Here is a 24233-nt window from a genome sequence, read left to right as displayed (position 1 = left end):
GTAGCGCAAAACAATAAATGTAACAATGCATGTTCGTGCGTGTGTGTGCATGTGTTTCTGTTTGAATTCATTATTATCATAAATAAAATTTAGATGTCGCCCTTCAACTTGTTATTTAAATCAAGTGGTCGCCCGACGTCTTGTAGCAGTATAGAAGCGTATATTTTTATATATCCCGATTTCCGCAGTGACCTCTCCTACTGCACACAACTTATATATCACTGTTTCCATTGTGAAACATTTCGTTCTTATGTTCACCACGTTACATTGCCGTCCGCTTCTATATCGCCAAATGTTGGTTGACAAATGGAGCAGGAAAAGCGAGATTCCTTACACAAGCTTTTCTTCCACTTATGATTATTCTATGACTTTTGAAATGAGAGAGATGCTAACACTACATTGGAAACTGTTTAATTACAATTCATTTTTGTATGAATACATTGAAACAGAGTACAAATCATCATGTTGAAAACATGGACACTGTCATATCTGGAAAAAAAGAAAAACAAAGGTATTATGACATATACAAATAGCTATTAATAAGAAACTTTCTAACATCCTTCAAGTTTCGTTTCGTTATGTAATTATTTTTAATATGTGCAGTACCTATGCTAATATTTAAAATGTATTTGAAATACCTTTATTGACTCTTGGAATGAAACATGATTTCATAACTGACACTACTATATGTCTCACGTAATACATTGACATTCGCATTGCTACTGAATTCCACCTGAATGCAGGACAATGTATTTTTTCATTGTGGTTAGTTTGGCAAATTGATCATAGTGAAAGGATAACCATGTTCTTCAACAAATATTACAGCGACATGTTAGTTTCATTGCTATTCACTATGACGTCATTATTACGGTGTTATTTATAGCCTCAAAGCATCCACATTTTACATTCGAAACGATCAGATTCTTTACCTACATAAAGTTTTTCACTGGTTGACAATGATGAAATATAATTGAAATTCAGGTAGTTTGGGAGTATTCTTTATCCCAAGGAATTCGATGTTTTAAACAGGAAAACGAACGGCTGTGTGTATTGAACAGTAAGTGCTGTTGTAATGTGCGAGCTGGCATCCATTCAGCCGCTGACCCCACTAGACAATGCTTAACTATTGATCTTGTTTCCGGGTTTAATGCCGAATCACATGAAAAGCTACATGCACCTTCTTAGTAAGGCAGTGCTTTCCTTTCTATACTGTGGCTAATTCACTTTCCCGAATAAAAGTAATGTCATGCACTTTATCAAAGTTGGTTTTCCTGACGTGAAACTGATACTTACTTTTCATCAAGACATAACAATCAGCCTTGTTACAGTGATCGCTGACACAGCAAGAATCGCATATAGATATGGCATTTACTATAGCTCGGCCTGGATGACCTGGCGTTAAATAAGCGGCCTGTTCCCGGCATAACTGAAACAATATATATAAATATGATATAAATTGTATGAGCAAAGAAGTGTTAACGACAATGAAGACAAAGACGTTTGTCTTTTTTTATATGTAATAGTCATGGTGAAGCAGACAGTTCAAGGTGATGACATTCTCGCACCTCAGACGGAGATATCCCTTGTTAGTCACCATGTTAGATTTTTCTATCTCGTCCGATCTGTCTGGTACCTTACATGACATTTCGCGGAATTCTTACACGGCGTAGCTTTCATCTGCACGTTAACTGCTTGAAATTATAAGAATCTGCTTAATAAATATTCTGTTTTGTCGTATATAAATTGTTTTGGTGTTGTTAGATATCTGATGTTGTAGATAAAATATAATTTTTACAGTGAAATACGTTGTCTTCGTTGTAAAGACGGACTACATTTTTACACGGGAGCATTCAATAGTTGCTTTGGAAGTGTAGAGGTCATATTTGTTTTAGGCACCAGACGGGGAACCTATTGTTTTCACCTAATTTATTTTTTCGAACTGGAATGTACGAGAAACAAAATAAATTGCCTGTAACTGAGCAAGATTTGGGTATCTCAGTTACAGAATCTTAGCCCTCGAAAATAAAAGTGTATATCAGGAAACTTTCGCCATGCCCTGGTAAAATCCATAATCGCTTCAAATTGATGTGTAGAAAACAAATTGACCTGCGTAACTTCACATTCTTTTATAGAAATGGTGATCATTACTAATAAAAATGTATCATATTCAAAGGTGATTCATTATTTGTTGAATAGTGACTTACATGTTTTGATTCACATCCCAACGAGTAACGAACTAAAGAACCACCTTCGATGTGGATACCAGCAGAACAAACCTGTAACAATTCAAGGGCGTTAATCCGAGCTCAACTTCGACATAGAAGTACAAGAAAAACAAGACGTCAAAAGAACCGATATGATATACACACAATTCAGCTGACGTAAAAATAAGTGGAAATAATTTCTCGTCAAAAGAAAAAGAAAAATCCTTCTTAATACAAAAATAAGGAAATGTTTTCGGAAATACGATGATTTCCGTTACCAAACATTGCGTCCGTTTTTTAGTAGCAAAGTTATTTATGAATATTATGACAGATTTAACCTTAGTACAATGTAGTAGATGTGTCACATATCACCACAAAATTTCAATAACATATGGAGTCTATCATACTTCAACATTTGTAGGGATGAGGCATATCCTGCTCCTGTAGGCTTACATCATTTTACCTCTGTATCCTGGCACACCTCGGAATTCATACAAGCCGCAGGGGAACTGACGGAATTACATGATAAACATATACTCAGACTTGGTCCACCTAGAAACACAGATAATCCATGATGGACATGTTAGTCGTTGCAATAACAACATTATTATCAATATGCATGGATTGAAAGATACCTGTCCATCAGCAGATTAACAATAAAAACCTCTACTAGAGGTTTCTATGTATACAGTAATCGCCTCTAAATCTTTAGATGAACATATAAGTGCCGCAAGGAATTGGTCTTTTCTTAACGACCCACTCGAACTATTGTGATGTCAGTAGACAAGTTTCCGATTAACAGTTGCATTTTTTCCCCAGTTGCACGAGGACAAAGATAAAACTTGTTTGTGTTCTTGTTAGGGAAAACAAAAATCAAACTGTTTTTACTGTACTTAGCTACGTTTGAAGTGACTTCGATATGATATTTTGTGGTTTATTAATTGTTGAGTCTGCCATAAGGTAAAGGGTATCACAAAATTAGAAAAAAATGCTGCATAACTACTGTTATGAAATATCTGTTTTTCTGCAACAAAAATATATCCAATATATAACATGTTGCGATGCATTTTACAAATAAATACAATTTATGGCTACTAAAGAACGTTCAGAGATGAAGACCACGACAAGGGAAGTGAATCTGATAATATTGTCAAAGTTTGGCCCGGTACACGGGCCGAGGGTTAAAAACTAACGAAGATATTCGATACTTTTCATCATAATAGCGGAGATAGGCATAGCTGCAATTAACAACATCCTAGCACATATCATTGAAAGTGAAGATTGATCATTGTAACAATTTTTGGATCGCACAATATTAAACGATATGCGATATGAGCACGATGTGCACACCGTGAACAAAAATGTGCGATTTAACCGCGTGCACAACTGTGCAACTGCTATAACACCGTTTTGTGGTATTATCGTGTTCGATGTATCTTAAGAAACGGCCTGTGAATAAATACGGTTTCGTATTAAATCTTGTATATTTCTGCATCAAGAAGCGTTATTTTCTAACAATAATAGACACATTTTGTACTAAAATTGTTTTAAACGACCTTCCTCGAGTGTATTGTATTAATACGGCCATATGCATGTACATACTGTTTACGCAGATGAGGATGTAAACAAAGCAACTTTACCTATGCCCAGTTACCTATTAATTACCAGAAAATGGGTACATGTTTTGTATCACTAGTCAACCGGGAAGGAAGCGTGACACACAAAATGTAACAAACACGGTCAACACCTGTGAGTCGGTTGTGCTTTGCTAACTGTCAATCGTCCAAAAACTCTCATCGGCGGTCTACTCCATTCGATTCATTACGTATATATACAATGTGGAGTACTGTACCTGACAATACTGTCCCATTATTGATAGGTTACAGGCAATTTAATATGTAACGTGCATACAAGAAAAAATATACGAAGAATAAAATATTCCGATCGGATATATTAAACACGTATACCATCTACCATATTTCCCCTAGAGTCTTCCGGATTTTTTTTTCATTCCTAAAAATCAATCAACCGATATTCCCATATCGCTCACATGTGTGCACGTTTTATCGCGCAATGGGTAGATCGATCGTTAAATTACATAATTGTGCACACTATATGCGAAAGACTTGCGCACGGTGTGCGTACGATGTATGCACGATATGCGCACGGTAATTTTGGTGCGGTGCGCGATCTCGCGACTGTATTAAGCAGGTGTAGAATATGGCGTTAAATAGACGTTTATACATACTTGACGTAAGACCACAAAGAGTATCCTGGCAGTGAGGTCCTGTACAACATTTCCCACACAGGCCTGTCGATCTTTTACCAATCGCAACACCTGAGACCGCTTGCATGATTTGGCAAACCTGCAAATACAAATTAAATTGAATAATAACGAAAAACAATCTGGAACAATTTTATAAATGTTGTGTTGACAAGAATTATATTTTGAGAGGATGAATGTTTGATACAGATGATGATGATTGTATTAGAAATGAGCTATGCGAAATATAAAAAGATGTGTATTTATGCCTTTGCTAATGTATTGAAAAGAATGGCATGGGACTTACTTGAAAGATTGACATATATGATTGAAATCTGCTTCCGTTACATGCATTTCAAAATCATTTCTAATGCGACTGTAATGTCCCGAAAGACGTAATTGAATTCATCTGATAAGCTGCAAAAATGATATCTGGATCATTAGATAATCTCGTTTTCACGGAGCTAAGTCCTAGATTTTAAACTTGTCTCAAGAAACTTTCTAAGGCATATACAGAAAAGAAGTGTACGTCTGCTTAAACAATATAAAAAAAATATGACACCAGAATTTATTTTAATAGTTATTTAAAACCATGCATACCTTGAAATTTTAATCTGCAAACATTCTACTCTAAATTCTTTAATTTGGCCTTTGACTTTTGGACTTTTAAATGAAATAGAATATAGTAAGGAATTTCATCACTTTAACTAGTGCGTGCAAGTGTGTTCTTGCAATTCTATTTTCCAAAATATTATCCGGTTGGGTAAATTGTTAAGAATCACCGAACAATCATCGGCGGTAATCTTTGTTAAAATGTTGTTTTTTCCCTGATTTTCCATGTATGATATTAGATGCATTAGTCTACAATACATATTCAGTATGTGTCTACTTCTATGCAGTAATGAAAATCTGCCTTTAGAAACGAAAATAGTGTTTTTGACATTTTCACATCTTTAGCAATCATCTAATAAAGATGTTCTTTCATAAAAACAAAAGACTGTAAGATGGCTTTTGTTATGAATTGTTCTTCGTGTCTGTATCCGCTAAAAAATAATTGATATGTATGTTTCATTGGTAAGTTAATAATTATAGAAAATAAAGTGTGTCGCCAAATTTGAAAATTCCGGGGATAAAATGTCCCTATCCTACACCCTTGGGCATAAAAGAGTATTTTCATTTCATTCCAACCATCAGAATAGGCCAAGAATTCATGAAAATGCGTTTGGACTGGCCACCATTTTGAAAATATAAATTTTCCTAATGAGCTTTTTAGACGAAAACGAATCAGCCAGCCAGATTAAGCATATTTTTGCAAGCAATGTTTGTGCAGAAAAATTAATCACATCTTTCTTAAGTGTACAGTAAATATATAGTGAAAGGTTTTAATTTCATTACATCGCCTTTTTTTCCATTGCGGCATCGGAGAGTTCCAAATTCGTGAATGAACGTCGTTATATAGCCATTGTGACGTCACGTCACGTGAAATGGGGTGTAAGATAGAAATGCCCTCAATCCCTTTCTTACCCTGGACATCTCTATCTTACACACATGGAAATGAGAGAATAACATTGTCCGACTTAAACACAAATCTATATTCTACAAGCCCCTGCCCATGAAAAAAAAAGAAAAAAATAGGGAAATATAATACTTACCTTATTTGACCTACACCCACCGCTGTACACGACCGCATTTGTATCGGTGATAGCCTTTTCCAGGAAACATTCCTTTTGGAACATAAATCATGACAAGTACAACAATGTTTCCGATATCAAATATCCTAAAGACTACTCAACCAGATTCTCACAGACAAAGTCACCAAACGAAACGGAAATAGTGTTTTTGACATTTTCACATCTTTAGCAATCATCTAATAAAGATGTTCTTTCATGAAAACAAAAGACTGCAAGATGACTATTGTTATAAATTGCTCTTCATGTTTGTATCCGCTAAAATCAATTGATACGTACGTTTCATCGGTAAGCTAATAATAAAAGAAAGTTAAGGAATATTTGCGACAGGTAAATCATGACAAGAACAACGACTTTTTCGATATCAAATACCTAAAGACTACTCAACCAGATTATCACAGACAATGTCACCAAAGTAAGAAAAGCCGATATCCATGTTTTCATTAAGACTCAATACTATCTTTTAAGCATTGTTTTACAAACATCATGACACGAAGCTGATTTTACGTACTCTGGCGTGATGGGTGATTCAGTTTCATTTAAACAATATCTGCATTCTGTATGCATTGACGTAAAAAGACATATATTTTTACATACCACAGATGACCTCATCACTTCGTATAGATACACCACAACATGGCGTACTTAGTTCAGACCCCTCTATGCAGTTTGTTATGCTAATACAAATTAATATTAAACAGGATTGGATTGGATTGGTGTTAAAGCTGTACTAAAGTGCATAAAGTGTGTTAAGTATATGATAATAATACATATTATTTGTGTAAACAAATTAAATTTTAAAAATGGAACTATATTTTGTGTATTTTGTTGTCATGCTGTTGCTGGGACCCGAATCAAATGTTTACAATTTCCCACGAACACACTCTGTTGTTATCTCTACTGCAATGCCCCCCATCCTATTTAAGAATAGACATAAAACAACCCCCTTTTTTACTTAGGCTGGCATCGAAAAATTAAAAGCACCTAAAAATGTAAATATAAGCAATCCAATTTATTACTCAATACGCATGAGGTCATAACACGATTAATGAAATATGTTATGAAAACAAATGTTATGACCTCTTGAGTGTTGAAAAAGATATTTTCGTTCCTTAAACAAAACGCACTAAATATCGTTTCATACCGTCATAAGGAATACATATGTCATGGTTACTACATGAATGGTATCTGTGTTCGTCTACGCCGTATACCTCGTTAGTAGAACAGGTCACTGTGTTGTTACGACATAATGCTAAATTCGACTCATCACTGCATTGCCAACAGATTTGATTGCATTTCACTGTAAAAAAAACAAGGTTTTAATACAAAATAATCAATGAAGAGCTAAGATATGCATGCATGAACACAATTACCACTCTATACGGCAGCAATTATTATTCATATGACCGTTAATATCATTAAAATAAAAGTTAAATAACAGACATGCCAACCATTACCGATATAAATAGTAAGGAGACAATTTAATAGATTGTAGGTTTCAGATTTGAAATTGTCTGTCATGTTTGATAAGAAATTCCTATACATAAGTCGTGGCAGGCAACAAGGCAATATTTGTGTGACCCTCATAGCAACCAGCAATATTATTGTTACCGTCATGGCCACTAATCAATACTATTGCTACCATCAATGCAACGAGCAATAATATTGTTATCGTCATGGCAACGAGGCAATTTTATTGCTAACGTCATGGCAACAAGCAATATTTTTTTACCGTCATGCCAACGAGGCAAACTTACTGTTATCGCTATGGCAATGTTTTGTTGACATCATTACAAATCCTTTTTAATTGTTGTAAAACATATTTAATATCACAAATATAGTGTGAAGGTTGCATTTTCATACAATAGTGAACAAACGTATGCAAGTTAAATTGTATAAATGATCACTTACCGATTGTAACAATGGACAGCAAAATGACAACTTCTGTAGGAACCAAAAAAATATATATCTCAGGTAGTGGTCAGAACATGGTTCTGCATTGTTAGATTTTATCTAATGTTGATAAAATAACGATTTGAGGACTATTTTGAAGATTAACCTTTGCCCAACCATGTGTTTATCCTTACTAAATACTTTTTTATTATCATTGGTAAACTATGCTTGAGTTTTAGCTAGTTTGCTGATATTTTCTGCAAAAATCCGTATCAACCGGGTCCTGCATACGGTGAATCACTGGCTGTTTCGGCTTTGATTTTTAGTTCCGACATTTGTTTTCTGCCTTGTTATCCCTGTTTACTAGAAAGCAAGCGTTGTGTACTTAACTTGTCATGTAAACCATTCCGAATGAACGCTTTTCATACCAGCTGTTCCATTTCTCTAGAACTGTCACAATAGTTGCGTAAAATATAAATAAGTAGTCGTTATCTGCATAGAAGTCAAACCATCGATTTGGTCTAAATGGATCTATTTTAAACAAGATTTATACACAGACAATATTCTATCAACTGTTTCGCGATTTTATAAGACCTGAGCAAGTCCCTTTATCTGTATCTGTGTAACGATGAGACAAGATTGAAAATTGAATTGATTGTCATAAAGATTAATTTTTCTCAGGACAGTCTGTAAAACTTGAGAATTACTATAATTGTAATACGAATCCATCCTTCATCCTTGCCATATTCCTCACAATTTTTGTATGCGCATTTTAAGTTTATTTCGCCGATGATATTTCATTATTATAATTCTGTTGAACTGTTTAATAAAAATAATTTTTGATTTAGTTACATCAATAAAATATTGAAATCAAACATTATGATTTGATGATATAGAGCAAATCACATAATGTAATAACATGTTTTGCCAACAAAATTAGTTGCGTATGACTTCTTTTCACCAACATATGTAATGTAGAAATACAAGGTTAAGATCTATGTTATGACATGTTAATGTTGCCTTATATAACTTCCAAAATATATTTTCCCATAAACCGACAGATACAAATAATATCACGAACAGTAAAATATTGCAAAGAATGTTTGTTTCTGTGCAGGATTGTAAAAATATTTTCATTTGATCTAAATTTGAGACAAACATAAAAATGGCTTTAAAGTAACTAACAACTCTAAATTGATAAATTCGGTGTGTACTTAATATAAGAATACGTGATTGCAATCAAAATAGGTTAACAAATTCCTATATATAATATGGTGGAGTAAAATCGCGAACATTGTCAGGCCTTCTGCAGCAAACAACTACATTGTAAGCATGCTTTTTTCTTTTTAAGTTTTCTAGTAAAAAAATTCAAACACGAACATTGAATGCTCTGATAAATCAAAGTTTGAAACCTACAGAAATGTTAATAAAAAGGCTTGGCATACCCCGAAGCATCGTTTCTGAGTTCGACATACGAATCTGAAATATTTGCGTGATTGAACCAACTGATATGAGAAGAAAGTTCAAGAAACGTGTAACCGTGGTTGAAATAAAGATAAGATTTACGACCACATAGTTTTATCTTGTGTAGATATGGGTCATCTAGTTTACTATTATTATGAAGATATCAGGACGTTATTAGTCCATAATATGTATTTTGGGGGACTAAGAGGGTCTATCATATGTATGTATAGGGATTAATAGTCTATTCTATGTAGGTATGGGGCTTAAATAGTTAAACATATTTAAATATGGTGACGAAGCCCATCATAATATATTATGTAGGTTAAGGGACAAATGAAGTTTATGATATGGAGATATGGGGCTTAAACATGTTCTTACATATTTAGATGTGGGGACAACAAAGTGTTAGTTAGGAATTTAATAGCCTTTTACATGAGTGTCCCTGTCATTTAAAATGCAATGACAGTCGTTCCGCGCAGTGCGAAGTAGTTAAAGCTTTTGTTTTTGAAAAATGAACACTTTTAAATGCAATAAAAATGACAATGACAAAATAAACATTTCAAATTAATCAAATAGCGAAAGCAGTAATTGTTTTCAGAAACATTTCAGTTCAATAAAAGTTGTACCTGTAGGGCCGCAGGAAAATGTTCCGCAGTTTTGACCAATCGAAGAACTTTTAGGTTTATCACACCTCTGCATTACCAAATTTATGATGTTACCGCATGACATAGTGAAACGGGCCAGTTGTGTGATAAAAGTATTTTAAATGAAACTATGGACACCGTACACTTGTGGAATCGCACAACATAACACAATGTGCAGTGTCTACGCACGATGTGAGCACGACGTGCGCACCATGTTCGAACGATGGAATACTAGACGATCCCACTATTCTAGTTAGATTTTTTATGTTCATATATAAATGTATTTCGTTAAAACGTAATTTGTCATGTTAATTCTTCATGGAATTAAATTGCCACGTCAAACATTGACAAGGTCCCCTACATACACACAGGTAAACTTAGCCACTATGTAAACGAACCTGGTGATAGTGGTTGTAGGTTTGAGTGGCTCTAAACCTAATATGAAAAGACAAAGCCTTAAAAGAGCATAGCTTTTGTTGATCTCTGATATTTACCGATTCAGAATATTGCTTTCGGATTGTGATACGATAAACTTTATTTAAAGTCAACAAGTCGAGGAATAACAATAAAACACAAGCTCTAATGAGATTAACGACATAACAATAGGGGAGACCGGGCAAGTTCGGCCTTTTTTATTTATTAAAGTCCGTTCTAGGAAGTAAGGCAGCACGTCCGTTTGTGAACATTGTTTAACTTTTCCTGTCGGAAAATCGGATGGCCGAACGAGCCCCGCCATGTGGTAAGTTCGAACAGGCATTCGGGTAAATTCGGCCCCCATTGGAATCAGCTTAATTTTGACGTCATAAAGCATGCAACATCAGATTTTAACGCAAATATTACGACGTTTTATGTGTTAACTACATAGGCCGACCTTGCCACGGTATTTTTGGCCGAACTTGTTCAGGCCCAAATTGATATTTCAATAAATTCCTATCGTACAGCAATATGGTAACGAGTGATTGGCTTGGTTTTCATGTAATATCATTTGAAACTGTCAGTGTGTTACACGTTTGACTGTAAAGAAAAGTAGCAATTCCGTTTCAAAAGGTTCGCATAACTGGAAGCGAGATCATGATTTTCTTTCTACCCTCTCAAAAGTAATTTTCTCCTGTTGAATATTTTTTCATTAGAGTTTTCCTCGCCATTTTTCTATTCAATTTTTGTGCGTCACGTATATGATCGGTCAGCTGGGGCAGTGGATAGCGCGCTCGTCTTCACCAAGATGGTCGGATTCAATCCCGGTCACCTGCCCGACCACGCGGGTTTTCTCCAGATACTCCAGCTTCCTCCCACATTAAGAATTAAATCCTCTGCGTGCTTCCGTCAGGGCACAAAAAGAATGAGATAAGTTTGGGAAAAAAAACTGTTTGGTAATTGCTATAGACAAAGTGCATATTACATATTTGACAATTAGTCTAAGTAAATATAAAGAGATGTTAGTTAAAAAACAAATTAAAGAAAAGAAACCTTTGTAAAACTTTAATGTAACTGAGATCGTCGTTATATCGATATGTAGTCTCAATTACTATTCTCTCATGAAATACCGTATTTGAATATCAAATTTTGTAACTGTCACCGTGGCTTGACAGGTAATGATACCAGATGGAATTTAACAGTTTCTGTCTGTATCTAGTTATAAATCGGCACGGGTTGTGAAAAAGTAATACGTTGCTGAAAAAAGGCGTTGACCTTGGGTTGGTTATCTGGAAAATTATTGTTAATTTCGTCATAAATGCATTAACCATTGCTTCCTTTACGAGTGGTGATGCATAAATAAAATGTAAAGTCTATAACCAGACTTTTAAAAATGTTAAATTTTTCGTTCATATTCTCAACAAATGGAAATCAAAAACTGATGATTTTTTTGATGATGAAAACATAAATGTACACGTTGACCTATTGGTTTAATGCCGGCTCTTTTTGAAGATATATCCCGGTAGAAATATTAACAGAACCTGGTTGATGACAAAAAGGATCTCCAGAAAATATCCATATTTTTACTGTTTGTGCCAGTGACAAAAACTGAAATAAAAAAATCTTGAAGCGCCGACAAAGAGATAAATGCAACGGACATCAGTTCCAGAATTTCATCCTTCCGGAAATAACCGATGCAGGCCTATGTATTGTGGCGTGTTTGTGATGTCATAGTATGATAATCTCCGAACGAGGTTTCATGCCTGTTAGTATTAGATTGTATGTGATAGACTTTTTTATTCAGAATGTATATTAGTTTTCTCGCAATAATCAAGTAATAAAACATAAAGATTGTTTTCACTATATGAAATGTTTATGTATGGGTTGAAACACAGTTGTCTTTGCTTCAAGGATACACTTCCTATTTCCTCACTGGACGTCTACTTCCGGACGAAAAAAAAATAAAGGCAAGTTGCAGCAAGGCGACGCAACTCTGTTTACGCACGCATGTGTTACCATTAAAGAGCTTCGCTCTAACGCCTTCGGTGCCTGAGACCTATGCTCTTCTTAACAAACCAAAAAAGGGCAACTTTTGTTTACATAATGGTCATACAGTAAATTAACGACCACATCTCAGTGTTTTACACAGGTAAGGGAATATCCCGGTCAGTGATCTAAATGTTATTCACCTGTACCGTTATATGAGAGCCAAGTCCCATTCTTGACAGATTACATGTGTAATACTGTAGATGTGTGTTGATGATTGCGTTCCGTAAGTTTAGCATTCATAGATTTACATGTACCGCCTGTTTGCTGGGACTTCGTTTTGAGAAATACAGCTAATGACAGTAGTCAGTGTAGACCATGTTTGTTGTTATCTGTAAGAACCCAAACCTATCAGCAATGTGTAATACTCATTGTAAAGTTCGACAGAAAAATATGTTAAATAGGAACTTTATATCTGCAATATACCTGATGTCAAAGCTTTCGGGTTTTTTTCTCCATAAAATTGATCAACAAATCGTACAAAATAGCACATATGTGCGGACATATCTGTTCTACAGGGCAGAATATTGCAGAATTGCACGATTGTGAGCACCATGTGCGGACTATGTGCGTACGATATGTACAGGATGCATCACCTATGTGCGTACGCTGTTTTTGGTGCGTGATTCGGTCACACAACTCTTTAATGGTAAAAGAGGAACTGAAATAGTCTACCATGTGTTGTATTGCGATTAAATCGAGAGGTCAATGGCCACGTGGACTCGCGACTATTTCCAATGGGTTGGGTATTGCGGCATCTTCCACGTACACATTATTTTTAAAAATAAGCTGACAGCACTTTACATTGGAAATAGTTAAGGAAAACTGACAATGCTTATAATATGTAGCGGCCCTATAGGCGCCACGAAACCAAATCAAAAATAGATTGTGGGATTTTCCCTTTTGGGCAGAAGATTTGATAGGAAGGTGAATGCCTCGGAGCCTGCTGGTTGGATATTTAGGTGGCAGAAGTTTCAAAAGTTGTATTTATGGGTTGAGCAATATATATCGATGTGAAATTTATAAACAAAAAATGAAATTGTTCAAGTCTATTTTTGTCTGGGGGAGTTTATTAAGTGTGTAAGTTGTTGTAAGTTTTGGTCAATTTTTGGTGCCGAATTCAATACAAAACGGCGGCCCCAATATAGTTATATAAAAGTTCAAATAGGTAGAATCTTTAAACTTTTTTTTTACAGGTGTGTGAGATGACATTGTTCAAAATGAGGGCAGCTGAACCAGTGTGGATAACCCCATTAACCAGGACGGTGGTAAACGTTAACACTATCGTCTATGGAAAATTATTTGGTTCTGCGGTCCCTTTAAATTCCATTCAGCGCGCCGCGTAAAACACGCCTGTCCGACTGCAGATGTACACGTGGCCTCTCTATATAGACATATAGTGCTATATTTAATAACACTGATAGATATCCATTAACTCGTGTTTTCTACGTTATGAAACTGTCTCTGATCGAATAAAAGCAAATGAACCATCTGTGTATCGCAATACGAACGTACGGCTACTTTTAAATTTGTTGGTGCCACATAAAGTAGTTAATTTGTCCTCACCAGGGAAAAGACATTATTTCTTCGGACAAAAAACAACAACATGGATTGCATAGAACATCGCTTCGCGAGTCTCAAACACTATGGTATGGGTCTTTTGTAAATATGAGGGACATATAGATGCAACTGTATGCAGGCATTGGATCAAATACGATATTTGTAAAGAAAATAAATCGAAAATGGTTAATGTTTAATAGATTTTTTTCTATACTACACCGTAACTCTTTGATATGGTCAAGATCAAAACCTTTCAGCGGGACTGATCTATTTTATTATGAAAGTAAAGTGTATGGTACATTTGTATGATGTGGTCGTATATTTCTGTCACTAGTTAATTTAACTCGAGAGAATTATGTCACCGACATTATCTGCCTTAGTCGAGTGATCATGAAAAAGGAGTCAACCTGCCATGATAAGTTTCTCGCCAAGTCAAAAAAGATAACTAAATATGTCACCTAACCTTCGACACTGCCAATGACACGTTAAGTTAAAAATAGAATACAAAACTCGGAACACCTCAGGTTTAACTCGGAAGGGCAGTATACCAATCTCCACGCAGAGTTACGGTCCTTGCACTCCCTTTAATCTCTGCCAACGTCAAAAAGTAGTCCTGAATCACATGACCAAAACATCATGTGATCCATCGTACAAAATAGCAGCATCCGTAGAAAACACGCTAAAGAAAACACAGATTGTTTTGTGTGTTTTGCCAAGAACATGATAGTTTTAAGTTGAGTGGGCGAAAGTTACATAGCTAAGGATTACATTATAAGTTACAAAATATATTAGATACAACTGGCAATGTCATGAACAAATTATCCGAAGCCGGCGATTCTATTCATTTTCAAAGCTAAATAACCACATCTATATTACTACGCTGAACATTACGCTTAAAATGTAGTGCAGTATATATATTCACGCCTTCCTACTTGTTCATATTCGTTTCAAAAGTGATATAGCCAAGAACATATTTTAAAAATGAAAAAAAAATGTCACTGAAGATGAAATTATCAGGATTTGAGACCAAGTTTGGTTTTACAAGAATCTTGTAATATTTGATACGTTGACAGAGGTGTGTGTGATTGAAAAGGAACGACAACTCTGGGTAGAGATTGGCAGTATACATGTGCTTACAGTAGTAATAACTGTACTTCATTGCCGAAGGCGCCTTGGTGACCTACTGTTTCAGGTGTCTGACCGTCTGTGATCACATCATTTCATCATTAAAACCTTGCATGTCTTTAATAACCATAGCTGTTAATAGGAGGCATAATAAACCAAATCACAGTTTTAATGGAAACGGTGGCAGTGATTTAAAACTCTTTGTGTTGTGATGTTTTTGTCTCAAAATGAGTGATCGCTGTAATAGGTAGGTAGTGGTGTCGAAATCGTTCAGGTAACACATCCAGTTATTTACGTCGAATAAGTGCAATACCAATTCATGACTAGTCGATTTTATAAGCCTTAAAGCGAGATAATTATCACAGGTCGACTTAATTTTTCACGACAAATCGAATTAGCGAGAATAATTTTGCGACATAATGACCTCAGCTGAAATTTTCCCGGATGCCCAGGAATATGGAAAACAAATGCCGTCACATAATTTATATAATTTAATACCACAATTAGTAACTGAATTTATTTATGATTATAGTGCGATTGAGACAATTTATAAAAAGCTCACAATAACATCACTTTTCAAGACATCTATTTATGCGTATATTGGGCAAAGAAGTAATTCCAACAGTGTGGACAAGTTAAGGTTGTCAAATTTTCGGAGCGATCCGCTCCTTTTTCTAGACACAGTGAAACAGAACAGTGACATGTACATATACATCATATTACAAGGAGATAGAATTGATATACTATAATTGAAAATATAGCTATTATATAAAACCAATAGTCCCCTTGGCTAAAGACATATATGCGTATATATATAGGTAACAATACCATTCCGCAATCAGTAAAATTAATCATTCATATTGGTACGTTGTCGTACAAAACATTTATGTAACACGTCTCGTCATAGAGTTTTGGTCAGCGATTAGTGAAAGAAAATTAAAAAAAGGTTGGTTTTAGGATGCAACACTATTTTCACTTTTTAGAAGGTAACCAGAACGAACGATTTCAGTCTAGCATGGTTCTATAGGTAAAATAAAATGAAAGACTTTCATTTCAATGCGATTTATATGCAAACTTTGAAGAACATACAAAACCATTACTGTGAAAACATGGCCGCTGTCATATCGGAAAAAAAAGATTAACGAAAGAGGACATAAACAAAACAGTTATTAAAAATATGAATTCAACCTTCTTTCGTTTCGTCACTGAAATAATTCCCCTATATTAACATCAGTTTGATATCGAATTGAGATAATTTAAGCACACGCGCATTGCTACTTGCCATCTGATTTATCAGCGTTATGATAGGTTTATGGTCAGACATGTAAAAGAGAAAATATAGAAAATGTGATTATTTTTGTTTTGTAGAACTTCGTTAAATACATTTTGTTTAAATCGTTTTAGTATCATGTTCAGTATTGTAATGGAACAAAAACTGCGTTTTATGGAATTACAAACAGTGTAATTTCCTAAAAACAATAATACTTATATCATGCAAATACGTTCTAATTAAGATACGATTTCACAACGGAAATAGATAAATTCATATATAATTCCTTTTATAGTTTATGTAGTGTTGTTATTCGCTTATTTCGGAAGCATTTTAAATCATGCTTTGTCTCTTGTAATGTTAACATGTATTTTTAACGTTCAGCTTACATAAACCTTCACTACGGGTAAAAACTCCAATTACGAAACATACGAGGGTAATCCAAAAAAAATGGTCACCAAACAGCTCTCGTACGAACAGACAATTAACAAAATTGGCGCTTTGGCAGGCTGTAAAATCATTTAAAGAACATTTTGACATCATCCGAAGTACGATTATTGCGACTCAAGAAAGCTATCTGAGCTACTTCCAGTGGGTAACACACGAGTCTATTACTTTAAACCCCAAATATGCATTAAAAACAAGCAATTACTGTAAAAAAATCAAGAAAAGCCAGTGATTGCAAGACGTATAAAGAGCGCCACGAAAGTTTTGTATGCCATTTTGTTTTCAATTTTGATAGGTCTGTAGATACTGCGCGAAGAACGGAAAACTGTCAATGCCAAGTTTTGCAGAGACACAGTTCTGAATCGTGTAAAAAGATTCTGCAGGAAAAATCGTCCATGTATAATGTTGAATAGCATTCAGCTTAATTTCGAAAATGCTTCTTCCCAAGAAAGCAATATCATCTGGTGTTTTTGAAACAGGAGAAAGTAGCACAGATTGACCAATGACCCTATTCAAAAGATCTAATTCCTTTTTAATCCTTTTTGCTACCTAAAATAACGAAAATATTTTCTATGAACCGGTTTTTCCTCTTTGGGTGTTTTTGGTAGTTCAGTCTACCGGTGTCTTGCTAGTAGACAAAGGGGAGGCTACTGGACAATGCCTACGTCATTGATAAAGAGATTTCGAAAGGGCGTTTCTGCTACGGGGAATACTTCGAAGGACTTAATAGAAAGGTAGACTAAGTACATTTTACAAGTGGTTCCAGTCACTAGTGAGATAATTTATTGAATGGCCCTGGTACACATACCACATATATTATGTTTCTGAATAAATAAAGACTGATGATATCTATTAAATTGCTTTGTCAATTACTTTGTTTTGATTGAACTTTCCTTTTGTTAATAATTTCCATCTGACTAAAGGTCAATAACTATTTATTTTGTCATTTTTGTTCGAACAATTTATCATTGTAAAAGTTCTTGTCTGATAAAATAACATTTTTGTTTTAAATACATGATACAATTGTACGACTGTATGCGATTTATACCGTTATTCACTCTGTTGTCGTAATAACGATGTTATTTAAAGCCATATATTTGTCGTTGTAAGTGTTTTACTTTGAGGAATTGCTAAACGAATTTCCATAGACAAGATTGTTATATTGTGAAATGATTAAATGCAACTTAAGCAAAGAATTGTGTAGTGCCGTTTCGAATGTATTGTTTCAATAACACTGCTTATAGGTTTTGAAATATTTGAAAGACCTAAGCAGATATAACAGATCAGCTTTGTAACCTTTCAGTAAATGCATTCCTTACACAAGTTCTTCAACAAGTGGCTAAAATCTCGTTTTATTCGTTTTTCGACATCTGGTGGCGTTTATTGAATTTCTATTTAGATACATATTATCGCTTTTCAAGCGTAAAAGTAATCCTTATGCTGATCAATTTGATGTCCAAACGAAACAAGTTTTGTCTCTTTTAGAGTTTATTCTGTTGTCCTTGAATGACGGTAACAGCATGCGCTGTATCTACGTACTTTTCAGCAAGAAATAGCAATTTGCTTTGTTGCATTGATCAGTGAGACAGCAAGAACTACATATCGTAACTCCATGAACTAAAGCACGACCACGACCAAAATCATTAGAGCATAGCTGGAATAAAACATAGGTTTTACGTTATAATATGAAAGTAATATCAGTATTAAAATAGAACATATAAAGTTCTATTTTGCATTATCAGTAGATAATAATTGCAGTATAACTGTATACCGGAAAACATTCGCCAAGTCGAACTTTCGCCCTTCGCTGGTAAAATCCATAGTTGTCCAAAGTCTTATTCGCCTAACACATTTAATGATTATATATTATATCATTATGTGATGTGTTAATGTTCGCTGTAAAGATAGCCGTTGTTGGAGGGAAAGCACTAAACTACGATAGCCATTTCCTGGTGATCTGTAGTCCTTAAATTGTGTCAAATGGATGGAATGATAAACGTTACATAAACTTGTCCCCCCCCCCCCCCCCCCCCCCACACACACACACCTTTTTTACGTACTCATATTTTTTGTTCTCAATGATTCTTCCTTTGCTTTTACGTAATATTATATCGTTAATTATTATTACATTTATAATACTTGGAATGCATGTGTAAGTAGTACGATAGATATTATAAAATATTATACAATAACAAATTCCTTATTTCACTTTAAATGTTATTTTTGTTAATACATATGTGATGGTTAGTTCACACATATGTAATAATATAAAGATAACGGCTATATAATCTCTTTACTGCATGTAAATTAATAAATATGTATAAGTTTGTTTTTATAAGTTATGTTTTTAAAAGAAAAAAGTGTCCCATGTAAAGAAGGCTCAGTTTAAAAAACAAAACAAACGCTGAGCCATTTCATCATCGTATGCAATACATTTGGGATTTTTCCTTTTTATCTTAATCATGTTTTTCCTCTCATTTTTATTGTTAATGTTACTCAATTTTTACATATCTTTTTACAAATTAGTTAATTATATGTTAATATTATTGTCATTGTCATGTCAACACTCAATATCAACACACCGTCATAACAACAAGATAATACTATTGTCACCGTCATGTCAACACTCAATATCAATCTTTCCGTCATAACAACAAGACAATACTATTGTCTTCGTCATGTCAACACTCAATATCAACACACCGTCATAACAACAAGACAATTCTATTTTCACCGTTATGTCAACACTCAATATCAATCTTACTCTCATAACAACATGACAATAAAATTGTGTTCTTTTTGGCAGCAAATGCTATTATTGTTACCGTCATGTCAACACTCAATATCAATCGTACCGTCATAACAACAAGACAATACTATTGCCATCGTCATGTCAACGCTCAATATCAATCGTACCGTCATAACAACAAGATCATACTATTGTCACCGTCATGTCAACGCTCAATATCAACCGTACCGTCATAACAACAAGATAATACTATGGTCATCGTCATGTCAACGCTCAATATCAATAGTACGGTCATAACAACAAGACAATACTATTGTCACCGACATGTCAACGCTCAATATCAACCGTACCGTCATAACAACAAGATAATACTATTGTCATCGTCATGTCAACGCTCAATATCAATAGTACGGTCATAACAACAAGACAATACTATTGTCACCGACATGTCAACGCTCAATATCAACCGTACCGTCATAACAACAAGACAATACTATTGCCACCGTCATGTCAACGCTCAATATCAATCGGACCGAAATAACAACAAGATAATACTATTGTCATCGTCATGTCAACGCTCAATATCAATCGTACAGTCATAACAACAAGACAATACTATTGTCACCGACATGTCAACGCTCAATATCAACCGTACCGTCATAACAACAAGACAATACTATTGCTATCGTCATGTCAACGCTCAATATCAATCGTACAGTCATAACAACAAGATAATACTATTGTCACCGTCATGTCAACGCTCAAAATCAATCGTACCGTCATAACAACAAGACAATGCTATTGTCATCGTCATGTCAACGCTCAATATCAACCGTACCGTCATAACAACAAGATAATACTATTGTCACCGTCATGTCAGCGCTAAATTACAATCTTACCGTCATAACAACAAGACAATACTATTGTCTTCGTCATGTCAACACTCAATATCAACACACCGTCATAACAACAAGACAATTCTATTTTCACCGTTATGTCAACACTCAATATCAATCTTACTCTCATAACAACATGACAATAAAATTGTGTTTTTTTGGCAACAAGTGATACTATTGTCACCGTCATGTCAACACCCGATATCAATCTTACCGTCATAACAACAAGACAATACTATTGTCATCGTCATGTCAACGCTCAATATCAATCTTACCGTCATTACAACATGAAAATTAAATTGTGACATTTTTGGCAACAAGTGATATTATTGTCACCGTCATGTCAACACCCGATATCAATTTTACCGTCATAACAACAAGACAATACTATTGTCATCGTCATGTCAACGCTCAATATCAATCTTACCGTCATTACAACATGAAAATTAAATTGTGACCTTTTTGGCAACAAGTGATATTATTGTTACCGTCTTGACAATGTTCAAGTATAGCCTTTGGATCAGGTCGATACCTGGATTTATCAAACCGAGAAAAGATACCTTAACCGAGGACGCAGTCCGAGGTCAATATATCTTTTCTCGGGTCGATAAATCCAGGCATTGACCAAAGTTAAAGGCTAACAGTAGTGAATAAGCGTATGCAAGTAAGAAGGTATATACGGTTACTTACCGATTGTAACAACAGTCAGCAATATAACAATTTCTGTTTAAATTAAAAAAAGATGGAATGTATGAACAATGTTTTTTTCTAAAGTTGGTAATTAGTATATGCTTATCACAAAACACTTATAAGCTGTGTTTGGGTTGTATCTAGTCTGTTGATATATGGTCCGGCATACTCCGGATCGCTGTGATAGGACTGAGTGAGCGCACTGTTTAAATGTATAACGATGAGACCACGTTGAAAATTGTTTTGATTATCATAAGGTAGTTTTCTCTGTACAGTTTGTAAAACTTGAGAATGTATGTAGTTGTAATACGAGTGAATGTTAGATCCTTGTCTTATTCCTCAATTTGTTTGTATGTGTATTTTAATTTTGTTTCAAACTCCTCATACTTCCTTCGCCGAAAATAGTTTTTGTTTTATTTTTTGTTGCACTAGAGTTAGTGTTTCCTGTTTTTATAAAACTGTTTTTGATTCAGATACATCAATACACTATTTAAATCAAATACTGTATGTACACCCAATCGCGTAACCGGAGTACCCGGAGAAAAACCACGTGGTCGGACAGGTGTTACCCTAATCTTTTCACGTCCGATCGGGGAATCGAACCCCGGCCGCCTTTGTGAAAGGCAAGTGCGCTATCCACTGTGCACAAATAAATGTTATATCTTTATTATTACATTTTTACATTTATTTTTAAGTATATACCTTACAAAATATATTCCACATAACCGATAGATAGAGGAAATATCACAAATATTGCGAAGAATGTGTATTTCCTTAAAGCATTGTAAATTGAGTTTCACTTGATATCAATTTGAGGTATATTTTAGAAAAAAAATATACAGAATAAAACAGAGTTACAAAACATCACAGGAAGAAACCCTCAATTAATAAATGAGGTGTGTCCTTTATAGTAGGGATATTTGATAACAGTGACAATATGTTAACATACCGTCAATACAATAAAAGTCTAAAAGTTTGAATTGTTATTCTGTAATTTCCTTATGGTGGAGTAAAATTGTGTCACCCTTTCTACACCAACAGATATATATGTCCATGTGTTTATTTTTTTCTCCTTTCTGGGCATATTTTTTCAACCACGATAATTGAATGCTCTTATAGTTTGGAGTTTTAAACCTGAATTGTAAAAACAAAAAAAGAAAACTTGACTTACCTCGAAGCATCGTTCTGGAATTTTAATACGTGTCTGAAATCTATTGCGTGATTGAACCAACTTATATAATAGGAAAGCTCAATGTACGCATAACCCTGTTTGAAATAAAGATAAGAAAATTACCACAGAGTCTTTTTTTGTCAGGTGTTTGGCCTAAATATTTTATTTTATGTAGATATCGGGACGAAAATAGACCGTTGTAGGTCTGAGGACAAATAGATTCAAGCATATGTAGGTATAGGGACTAACACTCTTTTATGTGTAAGTATAGGGCTTAACTATTTTACTATATGTTGATATGGGGACGATAATGCCCCTCCATATGTAGGTATTGGGGGAAAAAGAGGATAACAAAATGATTCTCTATGTCATACTTAATTAAGCGAGCTTTAATAAATTGGGGACTTGTTCACGCCTTCCTTTCCCTAACGGTAGGTTGTGTTTCGGCCGACGTGAGGGGTTAAGTTTCCGCTTACTAGACCCTTTTTAGATGCAAAAGAGTCCCTGGCCCGTCCAGGTTACGCCCAAAGGTCGGACTGCTCCTCAGATGCGGATAGGCTGTCACAGTGGCTTCGGTGCATAGATCCATATCTACACGTGGTACCTGTTGTCCTTCTTTGTCATATAGACACTAATGTAAGATTCTATTCATCACATAACATCCATCATTTAAAACCAAAGTACTCCGATCACAGTAATCTCGTTCCGCGCTGTACAAAGTAGTTCAAAATTTCGTTTTTATGGTGAACAGTTTTAATGGAATGAAAACAATAATGACAAAATAAGCATTTAAAATTAATTCAATAGCGAAAGCATCAATTTTTATCAGACAAGAAATGCAGTTAATTACTATTAGTATATTAAGTGGCGTAGGAATATGCTACAACCGTTTTTACCAATCGCAGCATCCTTAAATTTTATCACGCGTGTGTATTATAAAATTAATTAACAAGGCCGTAAAACATAGTCAAATGGGTCAGTTATGAGATACAATATATTATGTAATATGAAGGTATGACAACTAAAACAGTTCATCATACATTTGCGCGATCGGACAACGTTACACAAGGTGCGGTGTGTGCATGTATAGAAAACGAAATATGTCAGCGTATTTTTTTCGACACTGCCAACGACAATCGATGCCATCACTTACATAATTTGGCACGTTAAGTGGAAAATGAAACACAAAACTCGGGGAAACCTCATTTGTGACCGGACAGTTCAGTACACATTTACGGACAATAGTACTAGCTGTACTTCAGTGTCTCACTGGTTACAGTGTCCCACTGGTTACAGTATCCCACTGGTTACAGTGTCACACTGGTTACAGTTTCCCACTGGTTATAGAGTCACACTGGTTACAGGGTCCCACTGGTTACAGTGTCACACTGGTTACAGTGTCCCACTGGTTACAGGGTCCCACTGGTTATAGAGTCACACTGGTTACAGGGTCCCACTGGTTACAGTGTCCCACTGGTTACAGTGTCACACTGGTTACAGGGTCCCACTGGTTACAGTGTGCTACTGGTTACAGTGTCCCACTGGTTACAGGGTCCCACTGGTTACAGGGTCCCACTGGTTACAGTGTCACACTGGTTACAGGGTCCCACTAGTTACAGTGCCCCACTGGTTACAGTGTCCCACTGGTTACAGTGTCCCACTGGTTACAGGGTCCCACTTGTTACAGGGTCCCACTGGTTACAGTGTCA

The 24233-nt window shown here is 35.1% G+C and overlaps 1 protein-coding gene across 3 annotated transcripts; it reads right to left on the bottom strand.

Annotated features, from left to right (window-relative positions):
* Positions 1-395: 395 nt before the first annotated feature.
* LOC110447774 lies at positions 396-22604 on the bottom strand. Of its 3 annotated transcripts, XM_021493677.1 has the most exons (10): positions 22525-22562; positions 21354-21386; positions 8067-8099; positions 7367-7455; positions 6120-6191; positions 4453-4570; positions 2668-2756; positions 2205-2276; positions 1294-1426; positions 396-489 (listed from the first exon to the last, which is right to left on the bottom strand). In XM_021493677.1, the coding sequence occupies exons 1-10, from the start codon at positions 22532-22534 to the stop codon at positions 461-463; spliced, it is 678 nt and encodes a 225-aa protein (XP_021349352.1). In that variant the 5' UTR covers positions 22535-22562; the 3' UTR covers positions 396-460. The 3 variants fall into 3 exon arrangements, with proteins under 3 accessions (XP_021349352.1, XP_021349354.1, XP_021349353.1); XM_021493679.1 differs by lacking the exon at positions 21354-21386 and having other exon boundaries at positions 22525-22604; XM_021493678.1 differs by lacking the exons at positions 21354-21386; positions 22525-22562 and adding an exon at positions 9494-9537.
* Positions 22605-24233: the final 1629 nt, after the last annotated feature.

Source organism: Mizuhopecten yessoensis, unplaced genomic scaffold, assembly GCF_002113885.1.
Source record: "Mizuhopecten yessoensis strain PY_sf001 unplaced genomic scaffold, ASM211388v2 scaffold3621, whole genome shotgun sequence".
Lineage (NCBI taxonomy): Eukaryota > Metazoa > Mollusca > Bivalvia > Pectinida > Pectinidae > Mizuhopecten > Mizuhopecten yessoensis.
Note: the sequence above shows the minus strand (reverse complement) of the source record. Positions and strands in the feature narration are given on the sequence as shown.